We start from the raw sequence: 21,482 nt of genomic DNA, 5'->3' as shown, positions 1-21,482 counted from the left end.
GGTGCGGTCCCCTACAGCACTGCCTAGGATCCTACGGTCTTGGCGTGCATCCATGCGTCGCTGCGGTCCAGTCCCAGGTCGACGGGCACGTGCACCTTCCGCCGACCACTGGCGACAACATCGATGTACTGTGGAGACCTCACGCCCCACGTGTTGAGCAATTCGGCGGTACGTCCACCCGGCCTCCCGCATGCCCACTATACGCCCTCGCTCAAAGTCCGTCAACTGCACATACGGTTCACGTCCATGCTGTCGCGGCATGCTACCAGTGTTAAAGACTGCGATGGAGCTCCGTATGCCAGGGCAAACTGGCTGACACTGACGGCGGCGGTGCACAAATGCTGCGCAGCTAGCGCCATTCGACGGCCAACACCGCGGTTCCCGGTGTGTCCGCTGTGCCGTGCGTGTGATCATTGCTTGTACAGCCCTCTCGCAGTGTCCGGAGCAAGTATGGTGGGTCTGATACACCGGTGTCAATGTGTTCTTTTTTCCATTTCCAGGAGTGTAACTCACCCTTCTTCGACTGGAGCACAGCTGTGGACGCTTCCCGTTCCAGCGGCAGGCTGCCTCCCTTTTTCTTCTCCAGCCCTCTCCACGCTCCGCGTAGCCCGGAATACCCAGAGATGCCATTTCCGCCACCAACCTAACGCAGGTGTATTTTTCACAAGTAGCGCAAACCTTTTTGCCTACTTGACCACTACGAGAGTTGGCTATTCTGTACAACTGCTGCTGAGTCTATACGACTATCGCAGACTTTCTGCAGCAGACTACGCCACCGTCTAGCAACGTGACACACAACCACATTCATTCAACCACACCACTGTGAGAGTTATGAGAAAAGAGAAACAAGGAAAAGAAAGAGAAATGCTAGTGAAAATGGGCTACCGGACTAATGAAAGGTGGCCACAGAACCCCTTTCAATTTTATTGTCGTGTAACCACTCCGCCACAGGCCGTGCATTATGAACAGGTGCTCGATCGTGTTCAAAGATGCAGTCGCCATCCTGGAATTGCTCTTCAACAGTGGGAAGCAAGAACATCAATGTAGGCCTGTACTGTGATAAAGCCACGCAAAACAACAGGGGATGCAAGCACCCTCCGTGAAAAACACGATCACACCACAACACCACCACCTCCGAATTTTACTCTTGGCACTGCACACGCTGGCATATGAAGTACACCGGGCATTCGCCATACCCACACCCTGCCAACCGATCGCCACAATGTGTACCGCGATTCGTCACTCCTTACAACGTTTTTTCACTGTTCCGTCGTCTAATGTGTTACGCCAAGCGAGGCGTCGTTTGGCATTTACCGGCGTTATGTGTGGCTTATGAGCAGCCGCCGGACCGAGAAATCCAAGTTTTCTCACCTCTCGCCTAACTGTCATAGTACTTGCAGTGGATCCTGATGCAGTTTGGAATTCCTGTGTGATGGTCTGGATAGATGTCTGCCTATTACACATTACGGCCCTCTTCAATTGTCGGCGGTCTCTGTCAGTCAACAGACGAGGTCGGCCTGTGCGCTTTTGTGTTGTACGTGTCCGTTCATTGTTCCACTTCACTATCACATCGGAAACAGTGGGCCTACAAATGTTTAGGAGTGTGAAAATCTCGTGTACAGACGTATGACACAAGTGACACCCAATCACGTGACCACGTTTGAAGTTCGTGAGTTCCGTGGAGCTCCCCATTCTGCTCTCCCATGATGCCTAATGACTACTGAGGCCGCTGATATGGAGTACTTGGCAGTAGGCGGCAGCTCAATGCACATAATATGGAAAACTTATGTTTTTGAGGTGTCCGGATATTTTTGATCACTTTGTGTATTTCTTGCAGATTATTCACGTCGTTCTGTGCTGCTATATCGTTTGAGCTGGTTTTAGATGCAAATTAGAGACATTTGAAACGCCCCCTTTGAAAAATTATATATGACTGTGTTTAAACTAACACACAATATTTTTAGCGGAACGCAATCTGACTTCCAATAATCCCTACAAGAGAATGGCCCTGACTAAATTAACCTATAAGTTTCACAAAACACTTACCTCACAAAAATCTTCGTTACTCAAACTACTGCAATACAGCGAGCGCCACTACTGCCAGCTAAATAAAAGATTCAAACTACTGAAGGCACTAACTACTGATAAGCATAGTTAGCACATGAAAGATTTTGATAGAGAACAAACAATTATTTACCTTAATAGTGTTCAAAAGTCATAATATATATAGCAGTTCATGACATCCCTTCTTACAAATCTACTGTTTCCGATGGACACACGTCCAGATCGTCCGCTCTTAAAACTCTGCCATCTCTCTCCCCACATCCACCACTGCTGGCGGCTCACCTCCAACTGCGCAACGCTACGCGCTGTTAACAGCCAACTGCCCAACACTACAATAGCATATACTCCGACAATGCCAACCAGCCACAGACTGCACACAGCACACCCAGTGATTTTCATACAGAGCGCTATGTGGCGGCGGCGTTACCAATATAAGAACCTAAGCAGCCTACTTATACATTAAGCAGCAGAACTGCAACGCTTGCCGTAGAGTACACCTTATCTTTAAATAAGAATTTCTCGTGAATTGCAAGAAAGTGAACGTGTGATACTCGTGTGAAGGATATGAATTGCTTGTTCAGATTTGTTACAGATGAAGGAAAGTAGTCCAGATTTGTGTTGACTGAACTGTATACACAATGAAATCCAGACGTGAAGAACAATACACACTGACTAACGTCCCACCTTCTGGGGTTCACAGTCATTTTTTGAAAAGAGCTTCGCACCTGTTTCATGTTACTGTATGTCTACAGTCAAAACACTTGTTTTAGACGATGGCATGTACACATATGGGAGGATTTTAATGTCTGTCGTAAGGTGAAGCAAAATCTCCCTCAATACCACTTGAAAATGGACCAAAGGCTGAACCTGCAATTGAAAAAGAAATAATTTCTATAGTCAACAGCTGATATGATGTCCTTAAAAAAATACACATTGAGCTAGCCAGGGACGAACCGAGACCCACCCTCGCAGCTTTACTTCTGCAGCACCCTGTCTTTTGCCATCCAGCCACCAGCCACCACAGAAGCTCCCTCCCCCCACCCCCCCCCCCCACCCCCACCCCTCCGCATACCTGGCGGGACCAGCACTCCCGGAAGAAAGGATTCTGCAGTGAGCAATAGCCTTGAGAATTGCCACCTGAATGAATTCTCACTCTGTCGGGGAGAGTGCACTCGTATGAAACATCACAGATCAAGTCCCCATTCAGCACATAGTTCTGGTCGGCCAGGGACTTTCGTATCTGGTTTAAGTGATGTGACAGTTGCAATAGTTCTGTGTATTGGGACTGGCAGGCCAGGTGGAAGCAGAACTCTCACAGAAAGATGAGGTCTATCGAGAAACGTGAATGTACCGTCAAACGCCAATGGCCTTAGCTCAGTGGTAACACCAATTCGCGTCAGATCACCGATGTTGAGCGCTGTCGGGCTGGGCTAGCACTTGGATGGGTGAACATCCAGTGTGCCGAGAGCTGTTGGCAAGCGGGGTGCACTCAGCCCTTGTGAGGCAAATTGAGGAGCTACTTGAGTGAGAAGTAGCGGCTCCGGTCTCGGAAACTGACATACGGCCGGGAGAGCGGTGTGCTCACCACATACCCCACCATATCCACATCCAGTGATGCGTATGGATTGACGAAGACACAACGGCCGGTCGGTACCATTGGGCATCCATGGCCTCTTTGGGAGGAGAGAGAGTATTGCCATCAAACAGTTCCACTTATCCAGATACTTGCAGCAAATCCAGCGATTGAGGACAGCACGATATTATGACTTCAGGTGTTTCAAATAATTTTGAAACTACACTACTGGCCATTAAAATTGCTACACCACGAAGATGGCGTGCTACAGACGCGAAATTTAACCGACAGCAAGAGGATCCTGTGATATGCAAATGATTAGCTTTTCAGAGCATTCACATAAGATTGGCGCCGTTGGCGACAGCTACAACGTGCTGACACGACGAAAGTTTCCAATCGATTTCTCATACACAAACAGCAGTTGACTGGCATTGCCTGGTGAAACGCTGTTGTGATGCCGCGTGTAAGGAGGAGAAATGAGTACGTTTCCGACTTTGACAAAGGTCGGATTGTAGCCTATCGCAATTGCCTTTTATCGTATCGCGATATTGATGCTCGCGTTGGTCGAGATCCGATGACTGTTAGCAGAATATGGAATCGGTGGGTTCAGGAGGGTAATACGGGACGCCATGCTGGATCCCAACGGCCTCGTATCACTAGCAGTCGAGATGACAGGCATCTTATCCGCACGGCTGTAATGGATCGTGCAGCCACGTCTCGATCCCTGAGTCAACAGATGGGGACATTTGCAAGACAACAACCATCTGCACGAACAATTCGACGACGTTTGCAGCAGCATGGACTATCAGCTCGGAGACAGTGGTTGCGGTTACCCTTGACGCTGCATCACAGACAGGAGCGCCTGCGATGGTGTACTCTACGACGGACCTGGGTGCACGAATGGCAAAACGTCATCCAGATTCTGTTTACAGCATCGTGATGGTTGCATCCGTGTTTGGCGACATCGCGGTGAATGCACATTGGAAGCATGTATTCCTCATCGCCATACTGGCGTATCACCCAGTGTGATAGTATGGGGTGCCATCGGTTCCACGTCTCGGTCACCTCTTGTCCGCACTGACGGCACTTTGAACAGTGGACGTTACATTTCAGATGTGTTACACCTAAGGCACTACCCTCCATTCGATCCCTGCGAAACCCTACATTTCAGCAGGATAATGCATGACCGCATGTTGCATGTCCTGTACCGGCCTCTCAGGTAACAGAATATGTTCGACTACAGCCATTGCAGGACATTCTCCAGATCTCTCACCAACTGAAAACGTCTGGCCAATGGTGGCCCAGCAAGTGGCTCGTCACAATACGCCAGTCACTACTCTTGATGAACTGTGGTATCGTGTTGAAGCTGCATGGACAGCTGTACCTGTACACGCCATCGAAGCTCTGTTTGACTCAATGCCCAGGCATATCAAGGCCATTATTAAGGTCAGAGGTGATTTGTTCTGGGTACTGATTTCTTAGGATTATGCACCCAAATTGCGTGAAAATGTAATCACTTGTCAGTTATAGTATAATATATTTGTCCAATGAATACCCGTTTATCATCTGTATTTCTTATTGGTGTAGCAATTTTAATGGCCAGTAGTGTACTTCACAAGACTGTCTGTCAGTACACCCTTCAATGAATCCATCCACGTCCCATTCTATATTCGGTAGGTTAAAGTCACCATCAACTAGTGTCACATGATCCGAGTGTTTATCCACAGCTGACCATAGACTTTGGAAATGACACAGTGGAGTCGGGTGGTCGCTAGAAACATCCAACGATTAACTTGGTTTCGCCTAGACCTGTTATGTGCTACCAGGTAACTTCACTCTCACAATCAATTTCAACCTCAGTAGAGACAATATTTTGTCGACTGCAATGACCACTCCCCCTACTACGGTGTCTATTTTTTTCCCTTTTGTTGTTATTTTAATACCTAAACAATCAGGTAGGCTGTCAGCGGCATGCTACGCCGCTCTTCAGCCATAGTGTTGACAATGACAGAACACAGGTTGGAGAAACAGAATGAACATAGTGACGGGCTAAAAAATAGTGGTCACAGATACACAAAAAAACACGGAGCCGTTCACACTCGACGATAACGACACTGAAAACATGTTGACACGGCACACAGAACATTGATGAATCCGATGGCACAAGTGAACGTAGAAGCGTGATGGCGGACACTAAAAACACAAAACGACGTCACACACACACGAGACACAGATGGCGATGATCTCCTGCGCGCGAAAGTCCACGTAGCGTGTGCGAGTCCGGGGTCCTGCCAAGAGGGGAAGAAAGGTGAGGGGGGAGAGGGTGGGGAGGGGAGAACAAAGATGCCAGTGGCTGAGGAGATGGGAGGAGGGGGAGAGGGACAGGGGAGGGGAAGCCCGGGGGAGGGGTGGGGAGAAAGGGAGGAGGGAGGGGTGCCAAAAGGAACAGACAGAGGAAGAGGGAGGGAGGATCAAAGTTGACAGGAGGGGTAGATGGAGGGGAGGAGGACATCATACGGCGTCTAATCCGTCTTTCCGATAAACATTCCAAGACCCACTAAATATCTCAGAGTTTTAGCCAGCTCTCAGTCCCAAAAACAATGTGAGGTTGAAAACTGTCCTGTAGGGTAGTAAATTCGGGATCTTTGTTACGAATACTCTGACAATTTACTGTAAAATCTTGGCAGTCGAACTGTGTTTACTCTAAATAGGTCTGTTTTCCCTAACGCCGCGTGGTCTAGGGCGTCTTGTCACAGTCCGTGCGGCTCCCCCTGTCGGAGATTCGAGTGCTCCATCGGACATGTGCGTGAGTGTGTGTATGTGTGTTGTGCTAAGCGTATAGTTTACGTTACAGTAAGTTGTGTGTAAGCCTAGGGACCGACGACCTCAGCAGTTTGGTCCCACAGAACTTCCCACAAATTTCCAATTTGTACCGACTAACGAGTATTCATGAGATTACCTCAAACTACTGTCTAGCCTAAAACCCCCCATGTGCACTCCACAAGTACTCTGCCACCTGAGTAGCTGCTTCCTTTGTGTAGTGCACCCCTATCTTCCAATCTAGCCATCTCCACTTTTCAATTCGCATTCCCAACCACTCTTATCTTCACGCCCATTGTCTGACAGAATATCCACGCCTTTGTCCCACTGCACGTCTCTCTATAGCCTGTGGTGAACCAGTAACCCACTCACAGAACCCACAACAGATGTGGAGTAGCGAACCAAAAATCCTCATAGAATAACCACTGGCGAGTAGCAATATGGCTCTTAAAAACAGCCCCAGTTGGATACAGATCATGTTGAGTCATCCTACTGAACACTTTATCCTGAGTATGTGTTTTACCTTTCTAACAGTTACTTGTGCTACTGCGTATATCTGACCGGTCATCCTATACCACATAATTTCCTTGCTCACATTGACCAATTCCTCTCCACACTGTGGCGTCAGCTGGAAGCCTATGTAATATTTGAGGCGATTTATTCAACTGATATGAATGAAATGCAGTCCGCCCCCGGTAGCTGAGTGGTCAGAGTGACACGATGTCAATCGTAAGTGCCCGGGTTCGATTCCTGGCTGGGTCGAAGATTTTCTCTGCTTGGGGACTGGGTGTTGTGTTGTCGTCATTTCATCCCCATCGACGCGCAGGTCACGGAAGTGGCGTCAAATCGAAAGACTTGCACCCTATTTTTTTTCTTTATTGTTATTTTCAAACCTGTTTACAGGCAGGCGAGCAGCAGCATACTACGCCGCTCTTCGGCCGCAGAGAAACAGACAAGATTCAAATGAAGACAATGTGAGAGAAAAAAATACGGTGGACATGTAAACAGAGACAAACACTTTTTAAAATACATGGAGCCGTTCACGGGCGTAGAGTCCAAGATAAAAGTTGTTCAGACACTTGGACACAGACATAGACGAAAATTGTCACACGTGAAAGTAGGTGCACAAAACGAATTACACCGAACCACTGAAGCACAAAACGATGGCACACACAGAAACACAAGGCGTCGATCTCCGGCGCGCGAATGATCTCTAACCGTGTACGAGTACGGGGACCAGCCAAGAGAGGAGGAGGGGGGGAGGGGTGGAAGATGGAGAAGGACAGGGAGAAGGAGAAGGAGAGGGGAGAAACGATGGCATGGGCAGGGGAGGTAGGGGGAAGGGAGAACAGAGGGTGCCCGGGGGGAGAGGGGTGGAGGAAGGGGTCGGGGAAAAGGAAAGAGAAGAGAATGAGGGTGCCAAGAGGAGAGGACACAGGAAGTGGGGGTGGGTTGGATCAAAGTTGATGGGAGGGGTAGATGGAGGGGAGGAGGACATCATCAGGGGGGAGCTGGCGGAAGCCACCTTGGGAGAGGGTAAGGAGGGTGGAGAGATGGAGACCAGGTGGGACATGGGAATACAGGTGCGGCACTGGGCGGGTGTGGGAGAGGATGGGCGAGACAAGCAGGTGAGGAGGGTCGAGTTTGCGGGAGGTGTACAGCATCCGTATCCTTTCAAGGAAAAGGCAGAGGTGGGGGAAAGGAATGAGATCGTACAGGATCCTCGTGCGGGAAGGGAGACGGATGCGATAGGCGAGGCAGAGAGCATGGAGATCAAGGATTTGAAGGGATTTATAAAAGGTAGGGGGGACATTGATCCAAGCCGGATGGGCGTAGCAAAGGATAGGGTGGATAAGGGATTTATAGGTGTGGAGGATGGTAGAGGGGTCCAGACCCCATGTATGGCCCGAAAGGAGCTTGAGGAGACGGAGTCGGGAGCATGCCTTGGCTTGGATTGTCCGGAGATGGGGACTCCAGGAGGGGCGACGGTCGAGGGTGACGCTGAGGTACTTGAGGGTGGGAATGAGGGCGAAAGGACGGCCATATATGGTGAGATAGAAATCAAGGAGGCGGAAGGAAGGGGTGGTATTGCCTACAATGATCGCCTGGGTTTTGGAGGGATTGACCTTGAGCAACCACTGGTTGCACCAAGCGGTGAACCGGTCAAGATGGGATTGGAGAAGGTGTTGGGAGCGCTGCAGGGTGGGGGCAAGGGCAAGGAAGGCAGGCAGTGTCATCGGCAAACTGGAGAAGGTGGATGGGGGGTGACGGCTGCGGCATGTCCGCCGTATACAAAAGGTACAGAAGGGGGGAGAGGATGGAGCCTTGGGGCACACCGGCGGAGGGAAAAAAGGTGTAGGAATTCGTGTTATGGATGGTGATGTAGTCTAGAACCCTACTCACAGGACGTTTACATTTTTAATGAAATGTAAATAGAGAAAATAATGCCTGTAATATTATAAGTTATTTTGTCGAGTCTGATAATAATCTGTAACAAATATTGTAAATATTTTCCATGCATCGCAAAGAATACTATATTTCAATATGTTCCATGAAAGCATGGAACTTCATGTGTAATATATACAAGATGGTCCATTGATAGCGACCGGGCTCGACGCTGAGATGGAACATCTCCACAGTGCACTAATGAAGAACGGATATTCGTCCACCGAAATAAAACGTGCGTTGAGACAGCCAGGCAGAAATCATAGTGACGTACAGGCTACAGCAAAATCTAAGGTTTTCCTGCCGTTTGTTGAAAATGTAACTGAAATAATAAGGAGGATCTGGACAAAGCGGAATATTACCGTAATTTACAAGCCCACCAGGAAGATAGAGGAATACCTTAAGCCTGCCAAGGACGCTCGCAAACCATTGGAAAAAGCTAGAGTGTTTAGGATCCAGTGCAGCTGTGGAGATATTTATGTGGGTACCACTAAAAGAACTGTTTCGAAACGATTGGAAGAGCACAAGGGCAATTGTGGAAGAGGAGAAACGGGACGATCAGCTGTTGCGAAGCACGCTTTCCAGCCAGGTATCCACCATATTCGTTTTGAGGAGACGCAAGTACTAGCGGGCATAAGCGGATATTACCAAAGGCTCTACAGGGAGGCAACCGAAATCGCCAAACACCCTAATAATTTCAATAGAAAGGAGGAGGGCGTGAAATTAAACGGTATATGGATGCCGGTGTTGAAGGAGATGTGTACCACCCGTCCACTACTGGGTGATGGCAACGGCGATCGACGGCAGCGGACAGCGGCCATTTGCACTGACGTTTTCAAAACACGTGACGTCACGCCTCGGCGCTGGAGAGCGCGGACACGGAATTTAACGGCATTCAGTAGCGAGCCAAGGTGTGTTTTGGACTTTCGATCGAGCTACGGACCCCCTTGAAGATGTCTCCCGCACTCAGGGGCGAAACGTTGGGAATTGACACAGAATTCATCAACGGACCACGTCATAACAGCCCGGATAATTTTAACGGACATATCCCACTATAACACAAAATAATCCAAGAAGACTACCACAAGACCTACAATGCCTGCTAGGAGCTTACCCATTCCCATACCGAAGACCACCTTGTCACTCTCCATGCTGCCAACGTATCTCCTACACTACTCCTTTCCATGGCCCCATATGTCTACCACTTAAGTAACAATTACGCTTCCCTCTCGCTCGCAATTTCCAGTAATTACGCTGTATGCTACGGACTGATTTAAACAATCACAACACAAAAGCCGGCCGCTGTGACCGAGCAGTCTCGGCGCTTCAGTCTGGAACCGCACTGCTGCGGCAGTCGCAGGTTCGAATCCTGCGTCGGGCATGGATGTGTGTTATGTCCTTAGGTTAGTTAGGTTTAAGTAGTTCTAAGTCTAGGGGACTGATGACCTTAGATGTTAAGTCCCATAGTGCTTAGTGCCATTTGAACCATTTTGAACAACACAATATGTAAGAACCGTGTCTATTCGCTTCTTCCCCACTGCTGACATCTTCCCACTTTTTGTTTAATCCTCATCGCTACTTGGATTTTTCCTTCGTCTATTGAGATTAAAACATGACTTGTGGCCTCTTCTACTCGTCATTTGTTGCCAGTATCTGGGCTACAGTCGCTGATCACAGTATTAGCGTAATTTCCCCTGCAAAAAAATGGCTCTGAGCACTATGGGACTCAACTGCTGTGGTCATTAGTCCCCTAGAACATAGAACTACTTAAACCTAACCAACCTAAGGACATCACACACATCCATGCCGAGGCAGGATTCGAACCTGCGGCCGTAGCAGTCGCACTGTTCCGGACTGAGCGCCTAGAACCGCGAGACCACCGCGGCCGTTTCCCCTGCAGGTGACCTTTTTTTTGTCCTGCATAAGGAAAGGATACTCTGTTTTCATGTCAGGTACCACACGTTTTCCCATATCGTAGCTTTCACAAATTATTACTTTCTCCAATCAAAGCAACAACATCGAGAATTCTTCTGGGTTGTATGGCCGTGGTCCATGGAACTCTTCAATACCTGACGTTTCATCAGAAGCTACATTGGACATCTTCGGATGTGTTCCTGGTTGTGCTGAGTCTTGCCGACTGATGAGTCGGACGTCTAAGGACGGCCTAAATACTGTGGAAAGTGGGCGTGGTCTTGATTTCACGTGATAGCAGAGATGAATCTTGTCAATGATAAAATATAACTATCAATCATAGTATGTCAAAGATAAAAACTGGTATCGAAACATGGATGATACATTTGTGATTTGATCACTTGGCAAAAAAAGCTTTAGAGGAATTCTTTTGTTACTTAAATGGTATAAATCCTAAATCCACTTTACCATGGAAATGGAGAAAGACAATGCAATATCCTTCTTGGATGTCTTCTTTATGAGACAGACTGATGGCAGCTTGAAACATAAAGTCTTTCGGAAGGTTACACATACCGACAGATACTTGCATAAGGATTCCAACCATCATCCACAACAGAAATTAAAAGTCTAATGGACTGATCTAAAAGGATTTGTGCGGCGGAATGCCTGGACGTCGAGTTAAAACATCTAAAGCAGGCTTTTGAGAAGAATGGGTACTCTTGTAAGGAAATAAATAGATTTTTGCAACCGAATAACAGGAGGCCTAAGGACAACGATAGGACACCGCGATGGAAGAACGCAGTTTCTCTACCCTTCATCAAAAAAGTAACGGATTAAATCGGCGCCGGCCGGGGTGACCGAGCAGTTCTAGGCGCTTCAGTCTGGAACCGTGCGACCGCTACGGTCGCAGGTTCGAATCCTGCCTCGGGCATGGATGTGTGTGATGTCCTTAGGTTAGTTAGGTTTAAGTAGTTCTAAGTTCTAGGGGACTGATGACCTCAGAAGTTAAGTCCCATAGTGCTCAGAGCCATTTGAACCATCAAATCGGCAAGATTTCAAGAAAGCATAACATTCGACCGATTTTCAGACCAACTATGAAAATAGGCCAAGCACGTCATTCCGTCAAGGATAAACGTCCCCCTCTGTCTGCAAGTGGTGTATACAAGATTCCGTTGGCCAAAGCGGTTCTAGGCACTTCAGTCCGGAACCGCGCAGCTGCTGCCGTCTAAGTCCAGGGGACTGATGACCTCAGATGTTAAGTCCCGTAGTGCTTAGAGCCATTTTTGAACAAGATTCCGTGTACATGTGGTAGGGTCTACATTGAAACTACAAAGAGAAGTGTGAATACACACTTGAAGGAACATAAAAGTCTTTACTGACTAGGGAAAAAGAGACAAATCAACCATGGCGGAACATGCTCTTCAGTTGGATGATCACGTAGTGAAATTTTCGGAAACTGAAGTTTTATGTACTATGACGAATGTTATCAATGGCTATATAGAGAAGCCATCGAAATATAGTATGTATAAACAATGGGATAATTTTAACAGAAAAGAAGTTATGAAACTCAGCGATATATGGACAGTGGCGCTACAGAATCGATGAGAAGTTTTTATCTTTGACGTACTATGATCAACAGTTTTTTTCATTGACAAGGTTTATCTCTGCTATCACATGAAATTCAGATCACACTCACTTCCCACGGTATTTAAGGAAATGTTAGCGACAGCCCCGGACATTTGGACAAGCCCCGCCCTCTTACCCCCCGCCACACAGGATACGTTAGCTACAGCCCCGGACATTTGCACACGCCCCGCCCATTTACCCCTCTCCACACCTACTCCCCACCACACCAACCAAGAGGGCATCAATATGATCTTTGGTAGTCCTCGTCGCTGTTGTGTTTTTGTTCGTCGTTTTTTGTTTTAGCGCGGTTGTTCATAATAGCAGTGTTGTGTTGCTAGTACTTCTTAGCTGTTTGTATAATACTGTCAAAATGAAACATAGATATGCGCTCTCAATAAATTTATCATCCTAATCTTGACTGTTGTGGTCAACTGCTGTCAAAACTGATACCTGACAGACATTCAAGTACGATAAGATGTGTTGGAATGACACATATGTTTAACAATAGGCAGCTCTAAAGCTCTGAAACACTGAAGAAGAACGCAAAGTAATCTCGTGTCTGCTATAAGCAAGCAGTCATCAGAGTTCACAGGTAAAAAATCACCCATTACACAGGCAAATATTAATGAAGAATGTCACTGAATAAATATCTCACTGCTTGCATTATGCATTTCTACATTATCCCACTCTTATATTCTTTAGTCTTAATGAGGTACCCAGAAACAAACCAAGACATCGACTTTGCCTTGTTTATGCACGATATTGACTTTAGACAATCGAGATAATGGACAGCATCCTTGGCGATACTACAAATTAATATTTCCCAACAGGATTTCTTACACTACCCGATGTGACGGAAATTTGCGGTCACAGCAGTTAACAAGTATCAGATTTTTTTTATATAGTGCAGATGAAAGCTCATGAAATAAAAAAGACAGTGTGGATACCATTTTTATTTTTCTGTCTTGATGGTTTTTCAACTCGCTACTCAATGAACATATTTCTAATTCTTTTCACAATGGTACCGGAAGAACTGTATTTCGTACTAATTACTGATTTTCTCCCTTGTTATGACAACTTTGATGTTGGAACAGGCGGCAGATCATGGGCGGAGCTTAGGATATCGATTGGTGTGGATGGGGATGATTGGGCGGGACTTGTGCACTGTCTGGGGCTGTCACTAACGTTACGTCGGTATTTAGGCCGTTCTTCGTCGTCCGACTCGTCAGTCGGCAAGATTCGCCACAACCAGGAACACCTCCGAAGATGTCCAACGGAGCCTTGGACGGAACGTCAGGGACTGAAGAGTTCCATGGACCACGGCCATACAACCTCAGCAGCTGAAACATCCGGTCGCGAAAGCCCTCATTGTATGAGTGTGCACTGTTTTGGTTTTCTCCGCTCGTCTGCTGCGTAATACGTGGCACATTTTGAGACAAAATACGACCCAAAAATTGAAGGCTAAACGGAATCAAAAAACTTTGTAAATAACTAGTTTCTGTAGCTGTCCCCTTCACTTCTATCTATCAGTCCTGATTCTTTAATCCATCCTGAATTAAATGAGACCTGTACTTTCTATAACAGTAATGAGTACTTCCATGAAAAAGAGTCAAATCAACACTAATAAATCATAATGAGTTAGACAAAGATTTGAGTGTACGCTGGTTTATACCTGATTTTAAACTCCCCAGGAGTGTTTTTATCTTCCTCTACCTCGTAGCGCACCATCTGTTTGCTGACGTATTGCATATCGTGTACCCATCCTGTTAATTTCGTGTGCAGCATGTCCTTCACACGTTCCACGTCCTTAAGCCAACGCTGGAGTCGCTGATCACTCGTGTTTTTACCCTGAAACACACCGAAAATAGTTCAAACTACCTTCATAACATTCACAAACAGCAGTCAGCCTTAATTTACAGTTACATTACCGCAGTTACACAAAGCTGGAATTACTGCCGGCGCATGAGTGTACTACATTCAGTTTTGTATGGGCATTAAAACAGTAACGCATAGGGATACTAACCCCTGCTTCCCAAAATATTTATTCTTTAATGAAATTTGTCATTAAAAATATATCACTTTTTCAAACCAATAGCTCAATTCGTGGAACCAGCACTAGAAATAAGAATAATCTTCACAACGATTTAAAGTCACTTAGTCTCGTACAAAAAGGTGTGCACTATTCAGGAACACACATTTTCAATAACTTGCCAGCAGCCATAAAAAGCTTAACAACAAATGAAATTCAGTTTAAGAGAAGCCTAAAGGATTTATTGGTGGCCAACACCACCTACTCCATTGATGAATTTCTCAGTAGAACCAACTGATTTGTGTGTATAACTTCTGCACAATTCCAGTGCAGTAATGTGTCCATTGTAAAGAAGTGTGTGTGTGTGTGTGTGTGTGTGTGTGTGTGTGTGTGTGTGTGTGTGTGTGTGTGTGTGTGTGTGTAAGTAAGTAAATCTAACTTCTGCACCATTTCAGTATAGTAATGTGTTCATTGTAAATAAGTATTATAGTAGTTGTATTACACGTTCATTACCTTATAAATAAATTAAAAAAAACTTTTTTATTTTAAATTCATTTGTATTTGTAAAATGATTCTATCATATAGTGTTCATTAAAAAAATGACAATCATTCCACTTGGGACCTGTGGAATGGTACATTAGCTTATTTGTTTGAGTTGTAAATATTTGTCATGTATTGTTGTTTTTCTGACAGGTTCTACATCCTGAGGGACCTCCTCACTACGGATCAATTGGAATGAAAGCAAATCTAATCTAGCTGGTGCCCACTGGTGTCTTATTGAAAACAAACAATTCTAAAACTATGACAGGAGGTAAGTGAGCTGCAGATGTTTCTCGGTAGTTAACAATACAAACGTCTGAACGTATGAAGGCGTGCTCTCGTGACGACACGTTCGCCTGAAACGTTCTGGGGCTCGCAGCAGCGTCAAACTCCTTGATATAGGTCCAAATGGCGTGCTCGGGACTCTCTGTTCAGATTCTTTGAACGACTTTCGAAAACAGAATCGTCAAATTGTTGACTATTCCATAAAAATCTTACTCGTTACCAATGTTGTGAGGAAATTGAGCGCAAGTTGTGACCGTTTGCAAACCGCTCCATTTACGAAAAATTATCTGAATTAGTTGTGTACGCACGAAATGTCAGTTTGACTCAAAATTTTGTAGCGTTGGTCTGTTGCTTGACTGCTCGCTTTTGCCGAAAATTTCCGCTTGTTGCTCGTCACCTAACATGATGTCGACTTTGTCTTTTTGAGTACGTCTCGAATATTGCAGATTTGGAGGAATGCGGCAGTGTTTATTGACCTCAGATGGGGAATAATGAACCTCTCTCAGTTGTTCTAGCTGATGTTAACATAGAAACTATATAAGAGAAAAGTCTCCAAATATCTCTGCTGGATGAAAAGAGAACGATGAGCAACGGTTAGGGCTCCATGTCTCAATGTGGAAAAATGAAACCCTTATAGAATAGCTTTGTTATCCCTCTGTCTCTCCGACTGTTACGAATCCTTTTCGTTAGGAACGGACACACGTATCAAGTTCAAATTCATGTCACATATTAATATTATTCCCTTTGTGGTATGAAAATTTCAAGTTTATAAGTCACTTAAATTAAAAGATACAGCCATTTATGTCACATATTTTGATACTCGAAAACTCACTCATCAAATTCTGAAGGGTGCTTCCGTTGTCCTAGAATAGTGAAATTTGCCAAGAAGCAAGGTTTTACAGTACAAGTAAAGGAAAAGAATTCGAAAATTATTAATCTGTAATTATATAACACAAAATATACTTTTTTTAATCAGTGTCTATTTTCCTGTTCGTCTACGCTTTTCTGGAACAGTTTGGCGTATGAAGTTCACATTAATGCCACATATTAAGGTCCGTGCTCCCTTTGCGTTGTACAAATTGTAAGCTTTTAAGTCAATGCAGTCAAAAGATATGGACATTTATGTCTGCCCCTCCACCCACCCCCCTGGTGACCTAGAATCATGAAATATGGCAACAACTAAATTTTCCAGTACAAGTAAAGGAAACAAAATTACGAGTTAACAAGCTTCATATTTTATCACATAAAAAACATCTTTCGCCATGGGACATACGTTGCATTCATCATCTGTCAAAAGCATAACACATGAACATTATTGCATGCAAACATAAAATTTAAGTTCCAGTCATATTTTAGTAGGCAAATAGAAATGTATTATTAAATGCTTCCTATCCCTACATATATAAACTGAAGTCACCTGTTCACTTGTTTTTGTATGTTGAGGCTACGCTGAAGAACTAATGTAGCATTTCTGGTGTCGTCTTGGATTTCTCGGGGCCAATATCTTGCCAGTATCTGCATACATCAAAAAAGGGTTTTGCATCACCCAGGTTCCCAGAACTCCTGAAGATGGACGTTGACTGTGGAGATTGTATCACAGACACAGTCCCTTTCACTGTTCAGAGATGTCACTAAACCCGCTCAAAGATGTGAGCAACCAAGCATGAGCAGAGCCTATTAACGGAGGGGGTCCGACAACCGATTAGTTCCAGGAAGGAGATACAAGGCTCGTGTTGTCTGTAGTTCAGCGATGCGGACAATACCGTTGCTCGATCGCGTCTACATCGTTACTTTGCGCCAGGAAGGGCTCTCAACAAGGGAAGTGTCCAGGCGTCTCGGAGTGAACCAAAGTGACATAGTTCGGAGAGGGAGGAGATACAGAGCCCCATGGCTACTACTGCATGACCGCTACCTACGGATTATGGCTCAGAGGAACCCTGGCAGCAACGCCACCGTGTTGAATAGTGATTTTCGTGCAGCCACAGGACCTCGTGTTACGACCCAGACTGTGTGCAGTAGGCTGCATGATGCACTCCCGGCGAGGTCCAACTTTGCAACGATGACACCATGCAGCGCAGTACAGATGGGCCCAACAACATGCCGAACGGATCGCTCTGGATTGGTACCACGTTCTCTTCACCGATGAGTGTCGCATATGCGTCCAACCAGGCAGTCATCGGAGATGTGTTTTGAGGCAGACTGAACGCCTTAGACACACTGTCCAGCGAGTGCAGTAAGATGGAGGTTCCCTGCTGTTTTGGGTGGCATTATGTGAGGCTGACAAACGCTGCTGGTGATCAAAAAGGCGCCGTAAACGCTGTACGATACGTGAATGCTATCCTACGACCGATAGTGTAACCATATTGGCAGTATATTAGGGAGGTATTCATCTTCATGGACGACAATTCGCGCCCCCATCGTGCACATCTTGTGTACGACTTCCTTCAGAATAACGACATCGCTCGAATTGTGTGGCCAGCATGTTGTCCAGACACGATTCCTATCGAACATGCCTGGTATAAATTGAAAAGGGCTATTTGTTGTGGGTGGCAGGAGAGCCAACCGTGTTTTTCTAAAGGAGGCCGAAATGCACGCGTCTCAGCTCACGCAGGCTGGCGTGAGGTCTGGAACATGACAAGGGAATTAGAAATGAGAAGGACGTAGCTGGTGGAATACTTAACTTTAATCCATTAATGGAGAACGTCGCTCTTTATGGTACATGATTCACTGGCGCCTTGCTAGGCTGTGCTAACTATCGTCTCGGCAAATGAGAGCGTAGAAGTCAGTGAACCATCGCTAGCAAAGTCGGCTGTACAACTGGGGCTGAGTGCTAGGAAGTCTCTCTAGACCTGCCGTGTGGCGGCGCTCGGTCTGCAATCACTGATACTACCGGACCGCGGCCGATTTAAAGGCTACCACCTAGCAAGTGTGGTGTCTGGCGGTGACACCACACTATTTATGGACGACGTGACCCACCAACCACTCTGAGGGACCTACGCCGAATCGCCATTGAGGGGTGGGACAATCTGGACCAACAGTGCCTTGATGACCTTGTGGATAGTATGCCAAGACGAACACAGGCATGCATCAATGCCAGAGGACGTGCTACTGGGTATTACAGCAGTCTGGACCACCAACTGTGGACGGCACGCTGTATGGTGGCACAACACGTAATGCGTGGTTTTCATGAGCAATAAAAAGGACAGAAACGATGTTTATGTTGATCTCTATTCCAATTTTCTGTACAGGTTCCGGAACTCTCAGAACGGAGTGAGCTGTGCTGTTGGTCTTCTCCTTGTGTTGACTGGGGCCACTGCCATGCGTTGCCTGTCCGCAGCAGCAACGGTTATCGATGTGTGGTAACTGTTGCCCTATCCTTGGGGCGACATCGGATTTTTCTGGGTCGTGTGAGTGGGGATTCAGAAGGAGCCGCATCTGCGCAGTTTGAGAACATGCTGGGACCGGTGGTGGCACACGTGGACTGCCGGATGTAAGGGCTGTGGCCACGAGCGTGTACGGCATCGTTGTAAACCGGATCCATAAAGCTTTAAGATGAGTGCGTCTCAATCCGAGTAGAGACACCGCGCGATTCTCCAGTGACTTGGGTTCATGTTGCTGCTCTTACAAGGGAACCTCCCCATCGCACCCCCCCCCCCCCCCCCCCCCCCTCAGATTTAGTTATAAGTTGGCACGGTGGACAGGCCTTGAAAAACTGAACACAGATCAATCGAGAAAACAGGAAGAAGTTGTGTGGAACTATGAAAAAATAAGAAAAATACACAAACTGAGTAGTCCATGCGAAGATAGGCAACATCGATGACAATCTGAGCTGAGCATGAGCGGGAGCAGCTGCGGAACGAGAGGTTCTTGGTTCAAGTCTTCCCTCGAGTGAAAAGTTTTTCTTTATTTTCGCAAAGTGATGATTTGTCCATTCGTTCATTGACGTCTCTGTTCACTGTAATCAGTTTAGTGACCGTGTTTTGCGACAGCACCGCAAAACCGTGCGATTAGTAGACGAAAGGACGTGCCTCTGCAATGCGAACCGAAAACTTTTGACCGCAAGGTCATAGGTCAACCGATCCCTCCACAGGAAAACACGTCTGATGTATTCTGTACGACACTGGTGACGGCATGTGCGTCACATGACAGGAATATGTTGTCGACCCACCTAACATGTACACTTGGCGAATGGGTAAAAAGATTCTTCTACGTTGCCTGATTTAGGTTTTCTTGTGGATGTGATAATTACTCCCAAAAAAGTGATGAAAACATAAGAGTTTGTCACATAAACAGCAACAAATGAATGCAACAGTTTCACAGTCGCACATTTTCCCCTGTGCTCTGTCAAAACATACGTTTTTAACGTTTTCAAATTTTTACGTGTGTAGACCGTCAAATCCTGCATATGTCCAAGCAAATCTGAACCCGTACTCGAATTTTGGAGAGCGAAGTTGATTATGTGTGAGTGCCTGAATTTCGATAATTGTCTGAAAATAAAAAAATTAAACTTTTCGCTCGAAGGAAGACTTGAACCAAGGACCGCTGGTTCCGCAGCTGCTCACGCTAACCACAGAACCACGGCGTTCCTGAGCACAGTTTATCCTTGATGTTGCTATGTTGCGCATGGACTACTCAGTTTGTATATTTTGCTTTTTTTTTTCATAGTTCCACACAACTTCTTCCTGTTTTCTCGATTGATCTCCGTTCAGTTTTTCAAGGCCTATCCACTGTGCCAACTTATAACTAAATCTGAAAGGGATGCGATGGGAAGGTTCCCTTGCTAGTGTCGTCGAGGCGAAGAGCAGCTAGTGGAGTATTAGGGGAAGGCGAATCTTACTAGGTTTTCTCGACTACTTATTACTGTTTACTGCGTTCAACTTGTTACAATTTGATAAGTTCAACAAGCGGTAATTTTTCTTGCCTGGTGGCCGCTAACGTCCCAGTTGCCCGCCCTGGGGGTTAGTGTACGTAACGGCAGTGTACGTTTCCTCGCCTTGCCGCTGCTGTCCGGTAAGGCGTGCAGTTTTGACAGCTTTCTTGACTGTAGGCCGGTTGGTGATTCTTCTACTCTGGCGGTAGTGATTCCTTTCTCATATCGTGCGCTCTAAACACAGTATTCTGGGGATGTAGTGCAGACCGTCGGTTCCGGCTTTGGCGTAATGTTCCATCGTTGCATTTGGTTTATCGGACGTCAGGTAGCTTCAGCAAGATTATCATTACTCATTCCACCACCACTAGTCCGAGTTATCATCTCGTGAAGTGAATGCAACTCTCAGCTGCCTATCTCATCGCTCGCGAAAGTGTTTGTTGCCGGACCTTCTCAGAGGTCGATCCCTGGAGCACCGTCTGTGGCCCCTTGGTTCTTGTACGACACGTGTGTTCCAAAAGGAGGTCTGATGGCCAGTAGTTCAGTGTAACGCTCCTTCAGTCCACGCCTTCTGCGGCCATAATCTGCCTCAGTACCCTTTAGGGAACTTATGTACATGTCCTTGTACACTCCTGGAAATGGAAAAAAGAACACATTGACACCGGTGTGTCAGACCCACCATACTTGCTCCGGACACTGCGAGAGGGCTGTACAAGCAATGATCACACGCACGGCACAGCGGACACACCAGGAACCGCGGTGTTGGCCGTCGAATGGCGCTAGCTGCGCAGCATTTGTGCACCGCCGCCGTCAGTGTCAGCCAGTTTGCCGTGGCATACGGAGCTCCATCGCAGTCTTTAACACTGGTAGCATGCCGCGACAGCGTGGACGTGAACCGTATGTGCAGTTGACGGACTTTGAGCGAGGGCGTATAGTGGGCATGCGGGAGGCCGGGTGGACGTACCGCCGAATTGCTCAACACGTGGGGCGTAAGGTCTCCACAGTACATCGATGTTGTCGCCAGTGGTCGGCGGAAGGCGCACGTGCCCGTCGACCTGGGACCGGACCGCAGCGACGCACGGATGCACGCCAAGACCGTAGGATCCTACGCAGTGCCGTAGGGGACCGCACCGCCACTTCCCAGCAAATTAGGGACACTGTTGCTCCTGGGGTATCGGCGAGGACCATTCGCAACCGTCTCCATGAAGCTGGGCTACAGTCCCGCACACCGTTAGGCCGTCTTCCGCTCACGCCCCCACATCGTGCAGCCCGCATCCAATGTTGTCGCGACAGGCGTGAATGGAGGGACGAATGGAGACGTG

At 46.8% G+C, this 21,482-nt stretch overlaps 1 protein-coding gene across 1 annotated transcript in view; it reads right to left on the bottom strand.

Moving 5' to 3' along the window:
• The window catches only part of LOC126295047 (hornerin-like), a 156,107-nt gene that overhangs the window by 31,717 nt on the left and 102,908 nt on the right, over positions 1-21,482 (bottom strand). The window contains exon 9 of the mRNA XM_049987296.1: positions 14,112-14,287. Within this exon, the coding sequence (XP_049843253.1) occupies positions 14,112-14,287 (176 nt within the window). The remainder of the gene's footprint in view (positions 1-14,111; positions 14,288-21,482) is intronic.

The sequence above is a fragment of the Schistocerca gregaria genome, chromosome 11 (genome assembly GCF_023897955.1).
Source record: "Schistocerca gregaria isolate iqSchGreg1 chromosome 11, iqSchGreg1.2, whole genome shotgun sequence".
Taxonomy (NCBI): Eukaryota; Metazoa; Arthropoda; class Insecta; order Orthoptera; family Acrididae; genus Schistocerca; species Schistocerca gregaria.
Note: the sequence above shows the minus strand (reverse complement) of the source record. Positions and strands in the feature narration are given on the sequence as shown.